Source organism: Micromys minutus (genome assembly GCF_963924665.1).
Source record: "Micromys minutus genome assembly, chromosome: 12".
Lineage (NCBI taxonomy): Eukaryota > Metazoa > Chordata > Mammalia > Rodentia > Muridae > Micromys > Micromys minutus.
In genome coordinates this window covers 42,058,055-42,075,917 of record NC_137981.1, presented here as the reverse complement: position 1 = coordinate 42,075,917, position 17,863 = coordinate 42,058,055, and the positions used below count along the sequence as shown (strand labels likewise).

At 41.2% G+C, this 17,863-nt stretch overlaps 1 protein-coding gene across 1 annotated transcript; it reads left to right on the top strand.

Moving 5' to 3' along the window:
• Positions 1 to 771: 771 nt before the first annotated feature.
• SERPINB8 (serpin family B member 8) lies at positions 772 to 17,286 on the top strand. The gene is made up of 7 exons (XM_080925885.1): positions 772 to 923; positions 7,140 to 7,322; positions 8,535 to 8,672; positions 10,290 to 10,407; positions 12,235 to 12,377; positions 14,451 to 14,603; positions 15,512 to 17,286. The coding sequence occupies exons 2-7, from the start codon at positions 7,155 to 7,157 to the stop codon at positions 15,914 to 15,916; spliced, it is 1,125 nt and encodes a 374-aa protein (XP_080782011.1). The 5' UTR covers positions 772 to 923; positions 7,140 to 7,154; the 3' UTR covers positions 15,917 to 17,286.
• Positions 17,287 to 17,863: the final 577 nt, after the last annotated feature.

Sequence of the window (17,863 nt, the reverse complement as noted above, 5' to 3'; positions counted from 1 at the left end):
ATTAAACCAGGTCTTTAAAGCACTGACAAAATTTCAAACTAAAGCACACACACACATACACACACACACACACACACACACACACACACACACACACTCAGATCTAAAAAAAAAAACCCATGAATTTTTGCAGTAAAAACATGTTTATTCCTAATTTTAAAGTCTTCTTGTTTTTTAAAAACTTGTGTGTTTTACAACACTTGTTTGTGATTAACATTTAGCTTATAGTCATGTGATCAACTTTGACGATGTGTGCCAAAAAAAAAAATAAAAAAATAAAAAAAATAAAAAGTTGTTTTTGCCCTTAGAGCAGTTGCAATTCCTGGTTTGCTGTTGGTTAATTTTGAAAGTTAAATTCCAACTGCCAGACTGCTCTTGCATTCACAAAAACCATAAAGCCAACACAGACTGACCTGTGAAAACAAACTAGTACTGTAAGAGGGTGAAGGCACTCACACTGTCCTGGGGTACCAAACCCTAGCTCTATCATCAAACCCTTGTACAGGTGTCAGCTGACATCTCCCTCACCTCCCCACCCCCATCCGTATTCCCCACTCCTGCCTGGGAGGCTGCCTGGCCAGGCTCCGGCTCCTCCCATGTCCCACTGTGGACAATGTGAGTCACAGACTGTTCAAGTCTGAGCATTTATGTTCTGAGTCACCCGACAGGCGCCTTGCCGAGGATCAAGGCGGACTTTAAGTGTTCACAAAGCAGGAACAGCAAGCAGAAGCAGACACAGCAGCAGGTATCTTCAAGGTGAAGCTGGGGAAGGCTCTCAGCCCTTTCAGAACCTCAGGAGCCTAGGACCGACCGATAATTCGCTCTGAAGATCCAGGACAGAAGCCAAGCAGGAGAAAGGCCGGGATCTCCCCACAGTTGAAGGAAGAGCCCAGGACCTACCAGAAGACTCCGGTAACAGAAAGGTAAGCAGCGCCATTGGGCTGCAGGGGTCAGGTGTGTCTCAGCCTGGCTGGCAGAGCGCAGGCGCAGGCTGGGTTGGAAGCCTGCTGCTGTCTTTAGTGATTGGCTGGGCGCCAGCACTGTTGCCATTCCAAGCCACGGGCTTTGGTTTCCAGGAGGAAGTGCTGGAGCTTTTTATATCTGTGATCGGAAGAAGCCAAGGGTACAAAAACAAGGCTGGGGAACGAACTGCCACGGGCCCAGTATTTACATGGAGCCTCATGGTTGTTTGTAGTGCTGAGTCCTTTACAAGCAGCGGTAGAAACACAGTCCCCTCCACTGTGCAGCTTCCTGCCTGTTCTTTTCTTTTCTCTGTCCTCTCACTCACCTTTCCACTCCACTAGCCCCCCCCCCCACTTTTTGTTGTTTTTTAATTAACGGCTTCTTGTCAACTTGAAACAAATCTTTGTTTACCTACAATCCTTCACCCCATGTAATGGTTGTTCTTCAGCTAAATTCCTCACTTTCCAGCTTTCAGGCACTGGCCCTAAAGCTGTGCACCTCAGGTAAGATTGCTTCACCAAGAGCACCTTTTCTCATGTCATGACCTCCTAATCTAGACTGTGTGTCTGTGGACCACACAGACATATCGTCCGGGTTCTCCCAACACCTCCTTGATCCCAAGGTCATGATTTTGGTTTTTAATTTGTGTTTTCTCTCTTTTCTTTTTTACAACCTTTAATATTGGATATCCCCCAGAAAAAGAAGGTTTCTCTTAGAGTACCTCTACAATCCATAGGATCTAAATCATTCTATCTATTTACTTAGGAAGTCCTGAAGTCCTGTTGCCCAGGACCCCTAACTCCTGCTCTGGAATGTCTGCTATCTCTTTCTTACTCTACCTTTATTTCCAAACTACACTGGCTGTCATGTTACAGCCCCGGGTGACCTGGTATGCCACACACATCTCAAATGGAATGTATCACCTTCCCCATTCCAAGCCAGTTCTTCACAGGAACTTGCTAGGATTCTTGACTTGCCCCAAGTAAACACTGAGCATGAAGCTTTATCCCGGACTCCTCCCTTCTTTGTAATTTGCAGCCCACACTCTGTCTGACAATTCCTACTTCTCCAGTCAGGTTCTCATCCGCATCAACACTCATTTGTTCATGATAGTAACTAACAGACCCTCCAGCCCTTTTCTACAACCAATAAGGAGCTGTGTCATTTTCTTCAAGCCCAAGAGCTTCATATAACATTCTTGGTAGAAAACTATATATGGCTTCCAGCTCCCAACCCATGCTTACACTCACAAAAGTTAGGCTTATGTCTCATATCCCCCGTATGTCTCACAGGATCCCACAGAGACCACACCCCTAAATACCAGACAAGCATGATCTTCTGCTGCATTTGGTTTTGTAACTGCCAATCTCCCAGCCTGAGATTTTCCCTTTGTACCACCTTCAGAATTCCTGTGCAAGTTGTCAGAGCCAGCTTTTTGGGATGACATGGTACGCCAGTGTCACTGTATTTTTCAAGAATGTAGCAAAGCAAACACTGATCCAAGGAAGACTGGTTGAGCTCAGAAGAACATGAATGGAAAAACATGTAAATAAATACCAGCAAGCACACAGTAAATATTAACAGATCAGCCCTGAAAGGAACTTCAAAGTTGGCACTAGATGCTCCAAGATCAAATATTCTGCACAAAACATATTTATTTGCCTCAGGAAAGCAAAGTACAAGGAATAAGGGACAAAGGTAGGAGACAAAGGAGGACAAGGAAGAAGAGGAAGGGAACAATGGAGAGGGGAAAAGATATTTTCCCTGGATGGATAAAGGATAGCCATGGATAGAGAAAAGATGGATATGGCCCATAGACAAATGGCAGTTTCTAAAGGTACAAGGGAAAAATCTCATTTTAGGATGAGGTGTTGCATTTTAATTGGGCATGTTATTTAGATGAGCCAAAAGGGGGCTTTTGATTGCTAGGCTTGGATACATTGATATCTGGACCTTGGAGGGCAGCCTTGGGAGGAACAAGCAGGCAAATAAGGGACTAGACCTTGGTGGCTAGCTGAAAGAATACAATCTGATGGGTTTGCAAGGCAGATGGAACAGGGCTGGAGGTCCAAGTCTACCAGAGCCATGTTAGTCATACTCGAGTCTGCTAGAGCCTTTTCAAATCCTTTCTAGAACTTTCTCCTGGTAGACCCGTTTAAACACAATTGCCAGGCATGTACTGTAGATTTCATTGGGGAAAGCAGGAAAACAAGGCAGAGAACTGTATCCAGATTCAGGGTATACTGAGAAAAGCATTCAGACTGGGTTCTACAGCTATGTTCCAACATCCAATGAGAATAAGCTTGTCTTATAAACTGAATGTAAGTGTTTAACAAAGGAGGCACAAAATCCTGTCTGGGAACTGTCCAGGGAACCAAATGCACTGAAAGAAAAAGGCCTTCTGCCTTTTTTTCCAGTAGCATCTCTCGCAGTCCTTCAAGGCAGTGCTCAGCATGGGTCATTCTTCTGGCTGTGTTCCAGCAACCATGAAAGGGGACGACACACAAGTGCTCTGTGAAGTTCTTCATCTGGTACATGCAAGGATGGAAACTGCATGGCACGCTTCCAGCAGAAGTGTGGTGCCATACACTCAGAGCAGGAGGAAGGCTCGGTGTCCCTGTAAATCCCCTGGACAGTATTCAATTGTCACTGCCCTTATTTCTCCACTTGTAAAAATGAAAATTAGCCAGTCTTATTCGTTCTATTAGCCGAGTACTTTAGTTGTGGAATAAACCCTAAAGCTATTATTTACTATTTTACTGAAAATAATTTCACTTTAGATTTACTGGTCAAGGCACTTTTGCTTGATATTTCAACTTTTTTTCCGAAGCTTTTGTGTGTAAATGAGATGGAGATGCCAAGGTAATGGGAAGTCACTTTGTCACCTAGTTCCTGCCTCCGATTAACTGTTGTTGCCAGTAGGACCATGCTTTACAAGGGTGTGTGAGTGTGTGTCTGTGTGTGAGTGTGTGTGTGTGAGAGAGAGTGTGAGCTTGTGTGAGTGTGGGATGTATATGTGAATGTGTTTATGTGTGTCATTATGTGTGTGCATGGTCATGTGTCAGTATGCAGTTGATAGGCTCTGGAATGCTACGAACTACCATGGCGTTTAAAAGGAGCGGGTACAAAGAAGTGACATGAAGGAAGAAGAGACATGAAAGAAATCAGGATTAGAATTTGGCAATTAGGAACAATCACATGTAAAGTCGTGTCTCAGGCACTAGTTTCGTTCATTCTTTTGACCAGCTCAGACAAGCTGAACCTTTCCCCTGCCGCTGACACACACACACACACACACACACACACACACACACACACACACACACACACACGTGTGCACACACCCTAAGATTTCGTTCTAAGGTAGGATCAAATCTGACTTTAGTTAGGTTTCAGTTAGACTCTTATTTTCTTCGTTTGAGTTTCTTTGGTGCCACCTTCTGGTTAAAGTGGATTGTGATTTTTTTTCCTACTTTTTTGGAACGTCAAGTGTAAGTTGAAGTCATGGGGACACCCTTTGCCTTGAGAAAAGTTACATTCCGCTGTACTGGGGCTTGTCTACAACATAAAATGTTTCTTGATACCCACACTCTTTGCTCCAAGTGCTGAAGAAGTTTCATTATGTGGAGATAGGCAAGAAGTTCACACTTCGCTCTGTAATAGATGCCTTCTTTTAAAACTGCCTCGGTGTAAGTTCAAGCAAAACTGTCAACCCCCACCCATATGAGTCACTCAGTTCCCCACATTTCTTGCATCTGAGAAATTCAGGTGACCCTCAAGTCATTGTACCCCAAAAAAGTACAGTTGAAAAGCTATCATATGAGGCTTTTTGAAGTCATAATGTGACTGTACAGGGAAATGAACACGTGCCTGGCCATTCACCTCTAGGTAAAGTTTCTAATGCTTTCTACATTGTTTATTTGTTATTCATCCAAATTAGCACATACTCTTCTTGAAGGGCTTAAAACTTCCAGTTAAAGTTATGTGTACATGTGAACGGGAAAATGACATTAAAAATAGCTTGCAAGGCTATACGGGAGTGACCTATTTGGTGAGCTTTAGAAATTGTAAGGATTAATAGTCAAGGTCTCTATATATTTCAATAGCAAGAAATATCAATAAATATAAAATTATTGTAGAAGACACAATTTGTTAAGATTGTAATAACTAATGACAACTACTACAATCAATGAGCGTGAGACTCTATTACAATCATAACGATTACTTAGTGGTGAAGGATTAATCACAATAATAATAATGCTATAATGGTCCTAACACTTGTAGAAGTAATATTACTTTTCATTACTTTAAACCAGAATCCTGCCTATATTTGACTCTTGTTCTTTGAGTCTGTATATGTTTATGGTGCTGGTACACTGTGGGTACCCTGACACTCACTGATCTTAGCATCTGCTCTATAACTCCAATAAATGTCCCATTGAGGTCAGTAAAGTCATCGCCTCAAAAGGGAGGAAATGAAAGGCTGAGCAGGGTGTGGATGACTCTTCCAGAGCTCCAGGGAGTGATGACTGAAACTCCCAGATCCCAGAGCCTTTCATTACTAATCATCACACACACACACACACACACACACACACACACACACCACACCACACCACACCACACCACACCACACCACACCAAGTTATTGCTACTTTTCTCTTTCAGTTTAATATATCTTTAGCTTTCAGTTGCTAATATAATCATTAAAAATGCTATAAGAATCATCAATAATTTTCTGCCAATATGAAATGTATTACTGTGTCATGTGAAAATTCAAATCCAGAGTTTTGGAGGCTGTATTTAGGGTAGTTTATCCTGAAATGTAGACTGTTGACAGATGAAAAGTTTATGTGAATGAGAGTGATACCAAAGAGATGCAAAGTTTGCCACAACATCTGCTGAGACTGGTGTGTGAACCTGTGTGTGTGTGTGTGTGTGTGTGTGTGTGTGTGTGTGTGTGGTGATTAGTAATGGAAGGCTCTGGGATCTGGGAGTTTCAATCATCACTCCCTGGAGCTCTGGAAGGGTCATCCACACCCTGCTCAGCCTTTCATTTCCTCCCTTTTGAGGCGATGACTTTACTGACCTCAATGGAACATTTATTGGAGTTATAGAGCAGATGCTAAGATCAGTGAGTGTCAGGGTAGCCTATTGGCAACTAAATGGAGGGACTGACTATTTGAGAGAAGGATTAAACTACTTTTCAGACTGTCTGAGCCTCTGTTTTAGAGACTCCTACATTCATGGGCCAGTATTTGGTAACATTTGTATATATTCAGGGGGCGTATTTGATTTAGATATCATATTGGTCCTGTATTATATTTGTTAGACAGGGACTGATGGAGTCAGGATTGAAATGAAGGGAAGATTACGGGCATCTCCAAGAGCAGAATTGATCTTTCATCACAACAGCGCAAGGGCTGAAGTCCTTCTGTGGAAGAAAACTGTGTGCATTTGATGTTGGGGATGGGGAATTATGCAGGGTGAAAGAAATGGTGAAACTCTGGGGGTAGAGGATTCCATCTGCAGGTCAGTCCCCCGCAGTTGGAAGGTAGTGGGTACCAGCAGGTTTGCTACATGTGTCTTCTTAGTAGAAGCTTCCATAGGGATTGTGAAACAAGTCAGTTTTTCTGTCCAGAGCTTCTCAGTCCACCTGAGGACTTTAGGTCATTAACCTTTTAATTTTAGCACAGACTTAGTGACTGCAAATGACATAAATTCCTTATCTCAAGGTTCTAAGATGTTCAAATCCAGAAAGATGCTGCAGAGCCTGTTACCCACTCTTATCAAGCCTTCAGGAGGCCGTCTCATTTCTCTGTTCTTTCCAGCTTCTTGCCACATCGGTGGCCTGTACACCACTGTGACTTCTGTTTCTATCTCCCTTTCTCACTCTGAACCTTCCTCCCTCTCTCTCTCTTCTAAGAATCTTTGCTTATTCATTACAGTTTTCTTGATACTATATGTCAGTGTCCACACTTAAAATCCTTAATTAAATCAAATGAGTATGGTACTGACTGCTAAGTAAGATAATAAGACAATATACAAGGTTTAGGGGTTGGGGCTGGGAGTCTTTGAGGTATACACCTAATATGCCTACTGTCCTCTAATGGAGATCCTAGTGACCATGTGACTACAGAAAGCTATGTTGATGTACCTCTGTGCTGTGCCTTCAGCCTAGACCCTCACAGATGGATGACCTTTGTGAAGCCAATGGCTCTTTTGCCATCAACCTGTTAAAAATATTGGGTGAAGAAGACAAGTCACGGAATCTGTTCTTCTGCCCCATGAGTGTCTCCTCAGCCCTGGCCATGGTCTACCTCGGAGCCAAAGGAAACACTGCTACCCAGATGTCCCAGGTATGCTTGCTGGCCGTTGCAGGGGTAGAGAGAGGGGGGAGAAAAACAACAAGTTACTTCTGACTCCCTGTAGCAGGGGTCTCTTCTGTCTCAGCAAGTTGGTGAAGGTCAGTTTGGCTGGTGGGTAGGAGGAGAGACCTTGTGGTGATCTGACTTGGACCAGTACAGAATTAAGGCAATCACGTGGGACCAGTCATCTCCTGTACAGTTTACAGAAGACATTGTTAAATTCAGTAGATTCACATCTTTTATAAAAATGGTAAATTAGAGTCCTATCCTACCTATCCTACACAAAGGAACAGAACAAACACTGTGTTGTTTTCTTTTCAGCTTTTGTATTATTTATATTTTGAATAGAAATGCAGCTGTATAAGTCACCTTTTGTGTAATGGGTGGCTTTTCAGGTATGATTATACATAAGTTGAAGAAAATGAGCATAAATACAAAATTAGCTCATTAGGAATCATCTAGAGGGAACGTAGAATCTGTCACATCTCAAATCTGTCTATACCTTTATCTGCAAATGTGAAAATAGTGATATTTTGGAGACACAAGTATCTTGACCCATGAGATCATCACACAAATATCCATACAGATATCAAGAGAGTGTGTGTGGTTGAGTTCCTGTAGTCCATCGAGAGGTGGAAACTGAGAGCTCCTCACTGGAGAAAAATCCTTGGCGGTGAGACTTAGTAGTAGACAGAAGGAAACCTATAACTCTCACCATGTGATCGAGTCTGGAAAACAAACAAACAAACAAAGCGTCTTCCTTTTCATACCTGCTGTTTTATTCCTGCATTCTCTGGTTATTAGATTCACTCCTGCTGTCTAGCTTTTATGTTGCCCATCCACCCTGAGTTATCACATAATGCTTTTCTGGAATGGATAAACCCTGCAGACCAGTGCCTGTCATTAAAGAGGGGCATTTTACTTCCCCAGAGACACTTGAGGGCTCAGTGGTTCACTTTTCACAGCAGAGGGCTGCTGCTGACATCTAGTGGATAAAGCCCACAAATGCTGCCGGGCATCCCCCAAAGCACTAGACAGCCACAGCTTCAGATACCAAGAGTGTGGGGCTAAAACCCCCATTAGGACAGTCAAAACAGACTCCTTTTAATATGAAAATATTTCAGATGTTCATCCCTTAGCTGTGTTTGTGTATGAGGGGAGATAATGATCTTGTTAAAAATAGGCTATTTATTCTCTCCCTAGGTACTTGGTTTGAGTGGAAACAAAGATGTTCATCAAGGTTTCCAGACACTTCTCGCCAAAGTTAACAAAACTGGCACTCAGTGCTTGTTAAAAAGTGCCTGTCGCCTCTTTGGAGAAGAATCGTGTGATTTCCTTTCGGTATGTGTTAGGAAAGTGTCCACCAAAGGCTCCCTATGACCAAGTTCCCAGCATAAAGGAGGTTTATTTGTCTCAGAGGACAGGAATGAGGGACAAAGGCAGGAGACAGATGACTAGGGGGAATGAGAAAAGGACTAATGAGACAGGGAAGCGATATTTGTCATGGAAGGACAACAGACTGCCTATGGAGAGAGAAAAGACAGACATGGCACGTAGCAAAGTGGCACTTACAAAGGTACATGGGGAAACCTGGGTAAGGATGAGGTGTTTAAATGTATCTGGGCATGTTCATCAAGTGAACTTTTGATTGTGGGACTCCAATACTTTGCTAGCTAGATACTGGTAGGCAACCTAAGAAAGAGAAAGTGGCCAAATAAGGGAATACACTATGGTAGCTAGCTTTAGGTATGTAACCTATTGGTTTTAAACAAGGTGGAGGGAATGGGAAAGAAGGAAAAGGCCTGCCTGAGCCATGCCCATCACATTCAAAGTTGCCGGAGTCCCTTCATTTCTACTATTTTTGTTGTTTTATTTTTAGCCACTGGGTGTTGGATACTTGAGTGTCATTTTCTCTGGCTGCTTCCTGCTAACAATGGGGTGTTGTAGTTAGTATGTCCAGGGAATTCTGGATCCTGGGATTCTTCTAGTGACTTCATGTTCACTTGTAACATCAGCTTTGTCGTCTAGCATTGCACGGCGAAGCATACTCTACCTTTCTTGTGTAAATGGCTCCTAAAATATTTTAGAATTGGTATTGGGCAGAGAGGGAAGTTAATCGTCACACATATATGGGAAAACATATTTTATAAGGGAAGTTGTCTGGGTTCTAATGCATTAGGTAATCTTCTAACTTAACTTCAAGTTACAGTTTGAATTTGCTGATACAAACAAATACACAGATAGGCTCACAGGTACAAACACATTCACTTTATGGACCCTTATGACCCACTCTATCTTTTGCCACTTCCACACACTCTTTATGGCTCTCTATTTTCCAACAGCTAGATCCCAACCTTCCAAATGTTGCAATCCTTTAATACAGTTCTTTGTGCCATGGTAATGCCCACCAATAAAATAATTTTCATGGCTAGTTTATAACTATAATCTTGAAACTGTTCTGAACAATAATGCAAATATTTTGGGAGATAGAAGTTTTCCAAAGGGGTTGAGGTCCACAGGTTGAGAACCACTCAATCATTGTTCCAAATATTAATATTCTGTTTACTTCCTTGTTTACTTTTAAATCAACATTATTGCTTTTTTTACAGTAAAATGAGTAAAAGTGTGAGTACCTTATGGATTGGGAAACAAAAATCCAAATAAAGTCAACTCAGCATGTTTGCAAGAGATATTTTTGTGCTTGTGCACGGATGACTACAGTTCTAACCTTTGTAAGTGTCTTTGTACACAGGACACCTTTCTTAACAGGACTGCATATTTTTCACCTGGCATCTGGGTATGGCAGTGTAGACAGCTCATACATTTTTAAATACATCTTGAAATGCAGAATCACCTCTACGGACACTTATGACAGGGAAAATGTCAAGAGAAAATAACTTGTTTCCACAGTTCTGAGAACCTTGCTGAATAGTGTTCAACTTGTGTTTGTGTCTGTAGACCTTCAAGGAATCCTGTGAGAAGTTCTACCAGGCTGGGCTAGAAGAGTTGTCCTTTGTCAAAGACACGGAAGGGTGCAGGAAACGCATCAATGACTGGGTGTTAGAGAAAACTGAAGGTAGGTGGTTTTCATTTATATGAACCTTGGAGTTAAGAGGGAAGGAAGGCTATAGTGTGTTGGGTCTTATCATCCATGCTGTTGCTCGTATGACCCAGTTCTCAGTGTTTGCTGGGCTTTCAGGAAACAAGCAAACCCCTTTCCTCAGGATAACAAGATTATAAATAGTCATTTTCTAAGGAACCTAACACTGAATCTCAGACTGCTTCCCTCTGAACTATATAAGAAAGTCCTTGGAAAATGTTTTCTTTGGGGTTATTGCTAATGTTCTGTCAGGAAATTCTGCTATGCTCTGAAACTGAAGGGTTGATACAGGGTTTAGATGGTGTATCAGTTGGAGTTGGCTCACTGCCTCTCTGTGGAAATCTGAGCAGCTCATCATTTTGACTTGCAGCCTCATCTTCCTCTTAACTGACCGTGGAGGTCACAGTTACATTAGAACATGAATCTCTTACAAATTTGCTCTAGAGTCTAGATATCTTGCTAATATTGGGATTGCAGTGTTCACAGACCTGATTTCTTCATAATCTCCTGAAATATGTTTACCTCTTCTTGACTTGAATATAGAGCAAAAGAGGGTACCCAAAATAATAAACAAGAAAGAGACTTCTAAAATGTGGAGGAATTAAGTCATTTACTTCAAGTGACAAAACCTAGGAGTTAATACATTTAATGTGTGATATGCTTACCAGGGACCTATTAGCCACAAATGTCCTTGATCATTCTAAAAGTCAGTCAAAGGCTGAGCACAGGAAGTGGAGAGCTTCTCATATTTTATGTCATTTGCCTGATGGACTCTTGCTTTCCGACTGATGAAATAGTAGTAAGGCATGAAGGGGTTCTCTGTGCCTTGCCCTTCATGTATAATCATTCTTCTCTTTAGTTCTTCACCTCCTTCTTCCATGTAGGCTGACCACATGCATGTTCTCTCAGCATATTAGAGCTCGATGGCATCTTGCAGACCTCCTTGTCCCATTTCATTGGGCGACTGACCTTGGTCCCCTCTATGCTGCTTCTATCATTTTTTTTCTTCAATTTATTCCTTTTTGAGCCTTTCTTTCTTCCCCATTACAGGTCTATATTTCTGATCTTTGGGAAGCTTCTGCTTATCTAAAAATGACTTGGAGATTAGAACTAAGCAGTGATTCTTAACCAGGATTGGTTTTGCCTTCCAAACATGGCTGCAGGTAATTTTGGCTGTTGAAATTGAAGAAAGTGTCACTAGCCAAACACCTTACCATGCATAAATGCACAACAGAACCCCCAACAAAGAACTGATCTCAAGCAAAATATCCACAGTGGGGTGTAATTTAGATCTTATAGTCCTCTGGCCAAGTGGGCATGGTTAGAATCAAAGACATTGAGTTTTTTTTTTTTTTTTCTTGTGTGTTGTCAACTGCTACCTTTGTAAACTTGACAGAAGATGAAGGATAAGCCACAGTAGCCCTACCTGTTTTAAAAGTTCTGTCTAAACAGAGCATCTTGGCACATAGTTCTGCATCAGCACTTGTGAGACCGAAGGAGAGAGATTGTGTCTTGAAGGCACATTCTGCTGGATAGCAAGTTTGGCAAGGTTGAGGCCAGTCTATGTTATGCAAAAAAAGAAAAAAAAATTCTCTTATAAAAAAAAGAGGAGAAAAAGATTGTTTATCTACAAATGATACACATATCAAGATGAATAAATAGGAGAAATACTTACTGTTTTCCCTTCCCCAAATCAGTATAGACTTCTCTGACATCAGGTTTCTTCCTTCCTCCTCTCCCTCTCCTCTATTTCATCTTCTACCTCCTCCTCTTTTTTAAAAGATCTTTCTGTGTTCAATCTAGGTAAAATTTCTGAAGTTCTGAGTCCTGGAACAATCTGCCCACTGACTAAGTTGGTTCTTGTGAATGCCATGTATTTCAAGGGGAAGTGGAAGGCTCAGTTTGACAGGAAGTACACAAGGGGCATGCCCTTTAAAAGCAATCAGGTAAGACAGTATTTTCAATGTATTGTTATTTTCTTAAAGTAGTAAGCTGAAAAGAATGATGGGTGAGTAAAGAAACAGTTCTTTTACAAAATTTTGATTCTTAATGTTTCTAATGAAAGTAATGCTTCCTCTGTGTCTTTAATCAGCAGTGGAAGAGAATCTAGAACAGTATGTATACTGATAGTTTCTTCTTTTGTGATTCTTGGTCAATTTCATCTTCTATCTGCAGTTGAATGATCTCTGCTTAGTAAAACCCTGCCTGAGCTATGCCATCACAATGATGTCATGATATATGTGTGGTTGCTTAGATACCATTTGTCCTTCCTGTAGCAGTAAATATTAGAAAGGAAACATCAACCCTCACTATTGATGGCACTGTAGAGCCACATGGCATCTGCGGAGTATTTTCATCTCAGTCAGAATTGGCAGACTCTTTGACCAGGAGCTCTCAGAGCCTCTCCACCTAACTCGCTAAGTTTCCATGGTGGATCACTGCTACACCAGCTTCACACATCTCAGTTCTGTGGCAGGCTTGATATATCCCACCATCTTACCTTTCTCTTGAACTCAGTTGAATTGTTTTGTGAAGGAAAACATAACACAATAAACTCAGAGCCAATTGATATTATACAAACTGTCCACCTAGATGAGAGATTGTCCTATAATAATCCACCCCTTATTAGATATTCATAGCTACCTGTAGCTATTTAAAGTCACATGGGGGTAGATGATCGGTAGATAATCTTCATCCTCCTCCATCTTTGCTTCTTCTCCTGGCTTCTTCCCCTTTCCAAAACTATGCCCATGCCTATTAATGCCTATCAATAGCAAGGATTTTAACCCAAAATTTACATGCAACCCACACTAGAAAGAATATAAGTATCCTGCAAAATGTACTACAGCATTATACCTTTGTACCATTGCTAAAGCAAATAAACCAAACTTGAAAACTTTCTGCCTCACAACAGAGCACTCTTCTGTCTCATCTCACAGAGGAGACCTCAGAGCTTGTGAGCTGAGTGTGACCCTGTTCTTGTTTTTTTTTTTTTTTTTGTTTGTTTGTTTGTTTGTTTGTTTTGAATTGTTTTATTTAAGGTTCCCTGCTCTTGATCTACCATGTGACTCATCATGGCGCCACCCCTCTCTTACTTAAAAAATTAAACTTTAACTAACACTACGTCTATGGTTGATAGTCTCAAATTTTAGTGGATTCTTTCCTAACATGTTGTTTCACCAACTGTACGTAGACATTAAAAATTCACCCTTTCTGTCTAATTAAAATAAAAAAGAACCTTTCTCTTAAATTCAGCCTGTCATTTTCATTGTCAAGTCACAGGCCTTGCCTTATCTTGTGCCTACCTTCGCCTATATATTAACCACACAAACCAATTGTAGATATGGCAATCAGCTAAGGTTATCACATCCTTAATGAGAGAAAAATGTCTAGCAGATGTTAGGCTAATTTCAAATATAATTTTCTGCATTACTGTTAAATATGAAATGGAATTTAACATCTGTCAATTTATACAGAGTAAGCTACACAGAGATATGATAATAAAATGTATTTGGTTCACCTTTAAAACTACCTGACTGTATACCTCATGTCATGGCTCCTTCCCAAGTAAAGCAAAGATACTAAACCAACTCTACAACTTGTCAGTGCTTCAGAATACCGGTGCATTTATCTTTGTTTTTGTCTGTTTTCCTAAATTAGGTCTTTCAATCCAATGGCCTTCTTAATCGGAAGCAATAATGCCTGACTGTAAATCCACAGAAGTGCTTCACTATGAGTTTTCTCAAGAACAATCACAATTTCTTCAAAAACAATGTCACTTTTTAAAGTTCTGTTTCATCATCAAACTGTTCTTTTTTAAACCTAGTAATAGTTCATCCATGGAACAATAATCTACTCTATTTGATACTGCAATGTGCTAATAAAGAGTTTACATTTAACAGACTAAATGCATAGAAATAATGATCATTTTATACTTTTCTAGGAGGAGCTGGTTATAGCTTAGTTTTAGTAATCTATATTTTGCTCTGGGAGACTAACTTGAATTTTATTTTCATTAGGAGAAAAGAACAGTGCAGATGATGTTCAAGCATGCTAAATTTAAGATGGGGCATGTGGATGAGGTGAACATGCAGGTCCTGGCTTTGCCCTATGACGGGGAAGAGCTGAGCATGGTGGTTCTCCTCCCAGATGAGAGCACTGATCTCTCTGTGGTGAGTCCTTGCCACTGAGTGTCTGTGGAAACCCACTGAGCTTGCTCCTCTACATCCATCTCCCAGCTAACATTTGCAGAGTTTCCAGCTAAAAGGTGTTATAAGCAGGGATAGACAGGCACACGATGTGCCTTTTAGCAAACATGCATATGTATTTCTTCCAAGTGTGTAGACAAGTTTTGATAAGGATGAGGAAACTCCAAAAATATAACAGCATTTTTTTTTTTGTTATGGGGGTAGAGTTGGTTGATGGTCCAATAATTCTTGAACAAAGACCTTAGAAGAAGAATAGCATTGGATCATGGTTATGTTTCCTACATATTAATATGAATATGAGCCCCATGGGTAATATTATAAGAAATGCAGGTTGTAACCTAGCAGATTATGAGTTTTGCATTTCTAACAAGATTTCAGATAAAACAAGAGCAGTTGAGCCATGGGTGACACTTTGAATATAAGGGTCTAAGGCATAGGCATGTATGTGTGTTCGGGAGGATAGGGGTACCTTTGATCATGCCCATGACAGAAAAGGAGCCACGTGCGAAGAGGGAGAGAAGGTGTATGACCAACAGCATTCTGCTAAGGCAGTTCTCATTGCAGACAATGTTATCATAGTTGAGTTTACGCACGTTCTTAAAATTAATACAAGCCAGCGACAGCATGCTAGCGCTCAGGATTGATGGTGGGGCCACTTCCTTTCTTTGCTTTTTTTCTGTGTAATCAGAAAACTGTTGTCATAAGTCAAGAATGGGAAATGTCAAGGAATTTAGAGAAGTCTAGGAATAGAAACAAATCCAGCAGCTGTCACTAGATGAGAGCACTGCTCACTAAGTAAAGGGATACGGGAAGGCAGGTGGCACCAGCCTACTGTCCTGCTAATTCTCAACTTTGACCCTTTGTCATTCCAGGTGGAAAAAGCACTTACGTATGAGAAACTCAGAGCCTGGACAAACTCAGAAACCTTGTCAGAAAGTAAAGTGCAAGTGTTCCTCCCCAGATTCAAGCTGGAGGAGAGTTACGACCTGGAAACTGTTCTTCAGAGTTTGGGGATGACAGATGCCTTTGAGGAAACAAAGGCTGACTTCTCTGGCATGACAACTAAGAAGAATGTGCCCGTGTCCAAGGTTGCACACAAGTGCTTTGTGGAGGTCAACGAGGAAGGCACAGAAGCAGCTGCGACCACGGCAGTGATCAGGAATGCCCGGTCCGTCAGAGTAGAGCCAAGGTTCTGTGCTGACCACCCATTCCTTTTCTTCATCTGGCACCACAAAACCTGCAGCATCTTGTTCTGTGGCAGGTTCTCCTCTCCATAATGTCCTTGTGGGGCTGAGGATGTAGCTCAGTTGGTGGAGTGTTTTTGTGACAAGCACAAGACCCTGGGTTCAGCCTGTAAATAGGCATGGTGGTGCCATCCTAACATTTGGGAGGTGCAGGGTGAGTGGGTAACATCCAAAGCCATCCTCAGTAACACGAGACTGTCTCCAACAAAGACATCCAGAACAAAAACAACAACAGACAAGAAAGTAGGGCGTGTGATTGATTAACACACCATTCTCTTCTGAATACCAGAATTGAAATCCCATGTTACCAGATCTGCCAAGGTGATTTCACTGTAAAAATAAAAATAGTACACTTAGTAGTCGGTGACTATCTTTGCTGTCTGTCCCAGATGGCAGTTTGGAGTAGACAAGAAAGGCTGTACTTGGTTTGGAGTGTCTGAGGGGTTTCTCATTATCTCCAGCCTTACAACCCAGATCCCAAAGTGCCGCTCCACACTCTTAACATCTCTAAACTGTGCGCCCACACCACTGACTGACTGCCTGGGGATGCCAGTGACAGTCCCTGATTCACAAAGCCAAGGGTAAGAGCTACAGAGTAACTGCTGTAACTGCCCCACGACTCCTAAGTGGCTGAGAGAGTGTCTCGTCCCATCGGTGTTACCTAATACTCCCTTATAACTCAGGGATCAGGCGACTCTTTCCACAAACTTTAAGTGCATGTTCAGTAACTCAGGGAGAACCTTCAGGATGGTGCTGAGAGATGAGGCTCCAAAGTGTTTCCTTATCCCCTACCCCTATCCCTGACTTCTTTCTAAAGCTCTAAGTGTTTTCCTTATCTCCCCTGACTCTTTCTAATGGAAACATCACACAGAATGATTCTTTAAAATCGTAGCTCTAATTAACCACATGCTCAGACATGATTCAAATATACCCCTAATTCCCTAAATGCATATGCATGCCAGCATCAGTACATAGACTTAGTTCTGTGTGTGTGTGTGTGTGTGTGTGCATGTGTGTGTGTGTAACAAAAAAGTCATAAATATGAGAGGGAGTCAGGGGGCACAGGTGGAGTCACTCGAAGAGTGAGGAGTGGAACTGTAACTAGACTACTTATATATGAAATTCTAAAATAAAATTAAAAATTAACTAAAAAAGATCAAATTATATTTTCTGACTAAATATCATTTGTATTATGGTAGAATGTGGAAAATTATAGAAAAAAATACAAAGAAAATGTAAGTTTCCCGCAAGTCCCCTTGTTAGAAATTACCACTATTATGGATATCCATTATCTCTATATGTATGCAAATATAAATTCATAATATCTTAGCACAGGATAATGATAACTTTTATAGTTTATTTTCACTGTAAGTCTTGCTCAAGACAGTTATTCAGTGTCAACATCTTGCTGTGCACTGAATTTTGGGATGAGGCAGAGTTTTCTGTAACCGAACCTACTTAAACAATTTGCATCATTAAACATGTATTACAGACTATTGTATTGAATATTTTCAATAGTTGATTACACTCTTAATGTCTCAATAAACATTACTAAAATGACAAAACTGTCAGTCTAATGTTTAGGTGTGTGAGAAGACATCCAAAATGATCTCCCAAAACCTCGAGCGGCCTTAGTCATACTAACGCTTCATTACTATACACTAACTATTGCTGGTTCTATTAATGTTTAATGAAATAGACTAAATAATGGTGACTCCTGACTTTGCTTTATTCTCAGTTGACAGTTCCATGGATTTTGCACTGTGTAGCTGTTCATTAAATCTCACCAAGCTGAACAGAATGTGTCCTTAGGCCACTTTTAGCTCAGGAACTATGCTTTCCAAACAGGTTTGGCTGTGACCCAGTCCAGGAGATGAGAAAGTGTGACTCTGTGAACTTTGGTCTGATTCCCATCTCTAATTAGGAATTACACTTTTCCTGGGGTATAATTGGATAGAATCAGAATAATTGAATCACAGT

Bases quoted from the DNA above. Each gene is read 5' to 3' on its own strand.
- SERPINB8 (XM_080925885.1), top strand. From the start codon at position 7,155: ATGGATGACCTTTGTGAAGCCAATGGCTCTTTTGCCATCAACCTGTTA. The intron at 8,673-10,289 runs GTATGTGTTAGG...TTGTGTCTGTAG, and splicing joins AATCGTGTGATTTCCTTTCG to ACCTTCAAGGAATCCTGTGA. The intron at 10,408-12,234 runs GTAGGTGGTTTT...TGTTCAATCTAG, and splicing joins GGTGTTAGAGAAAACTGAAG to GTAAAATTTCTGAAGTTCTG.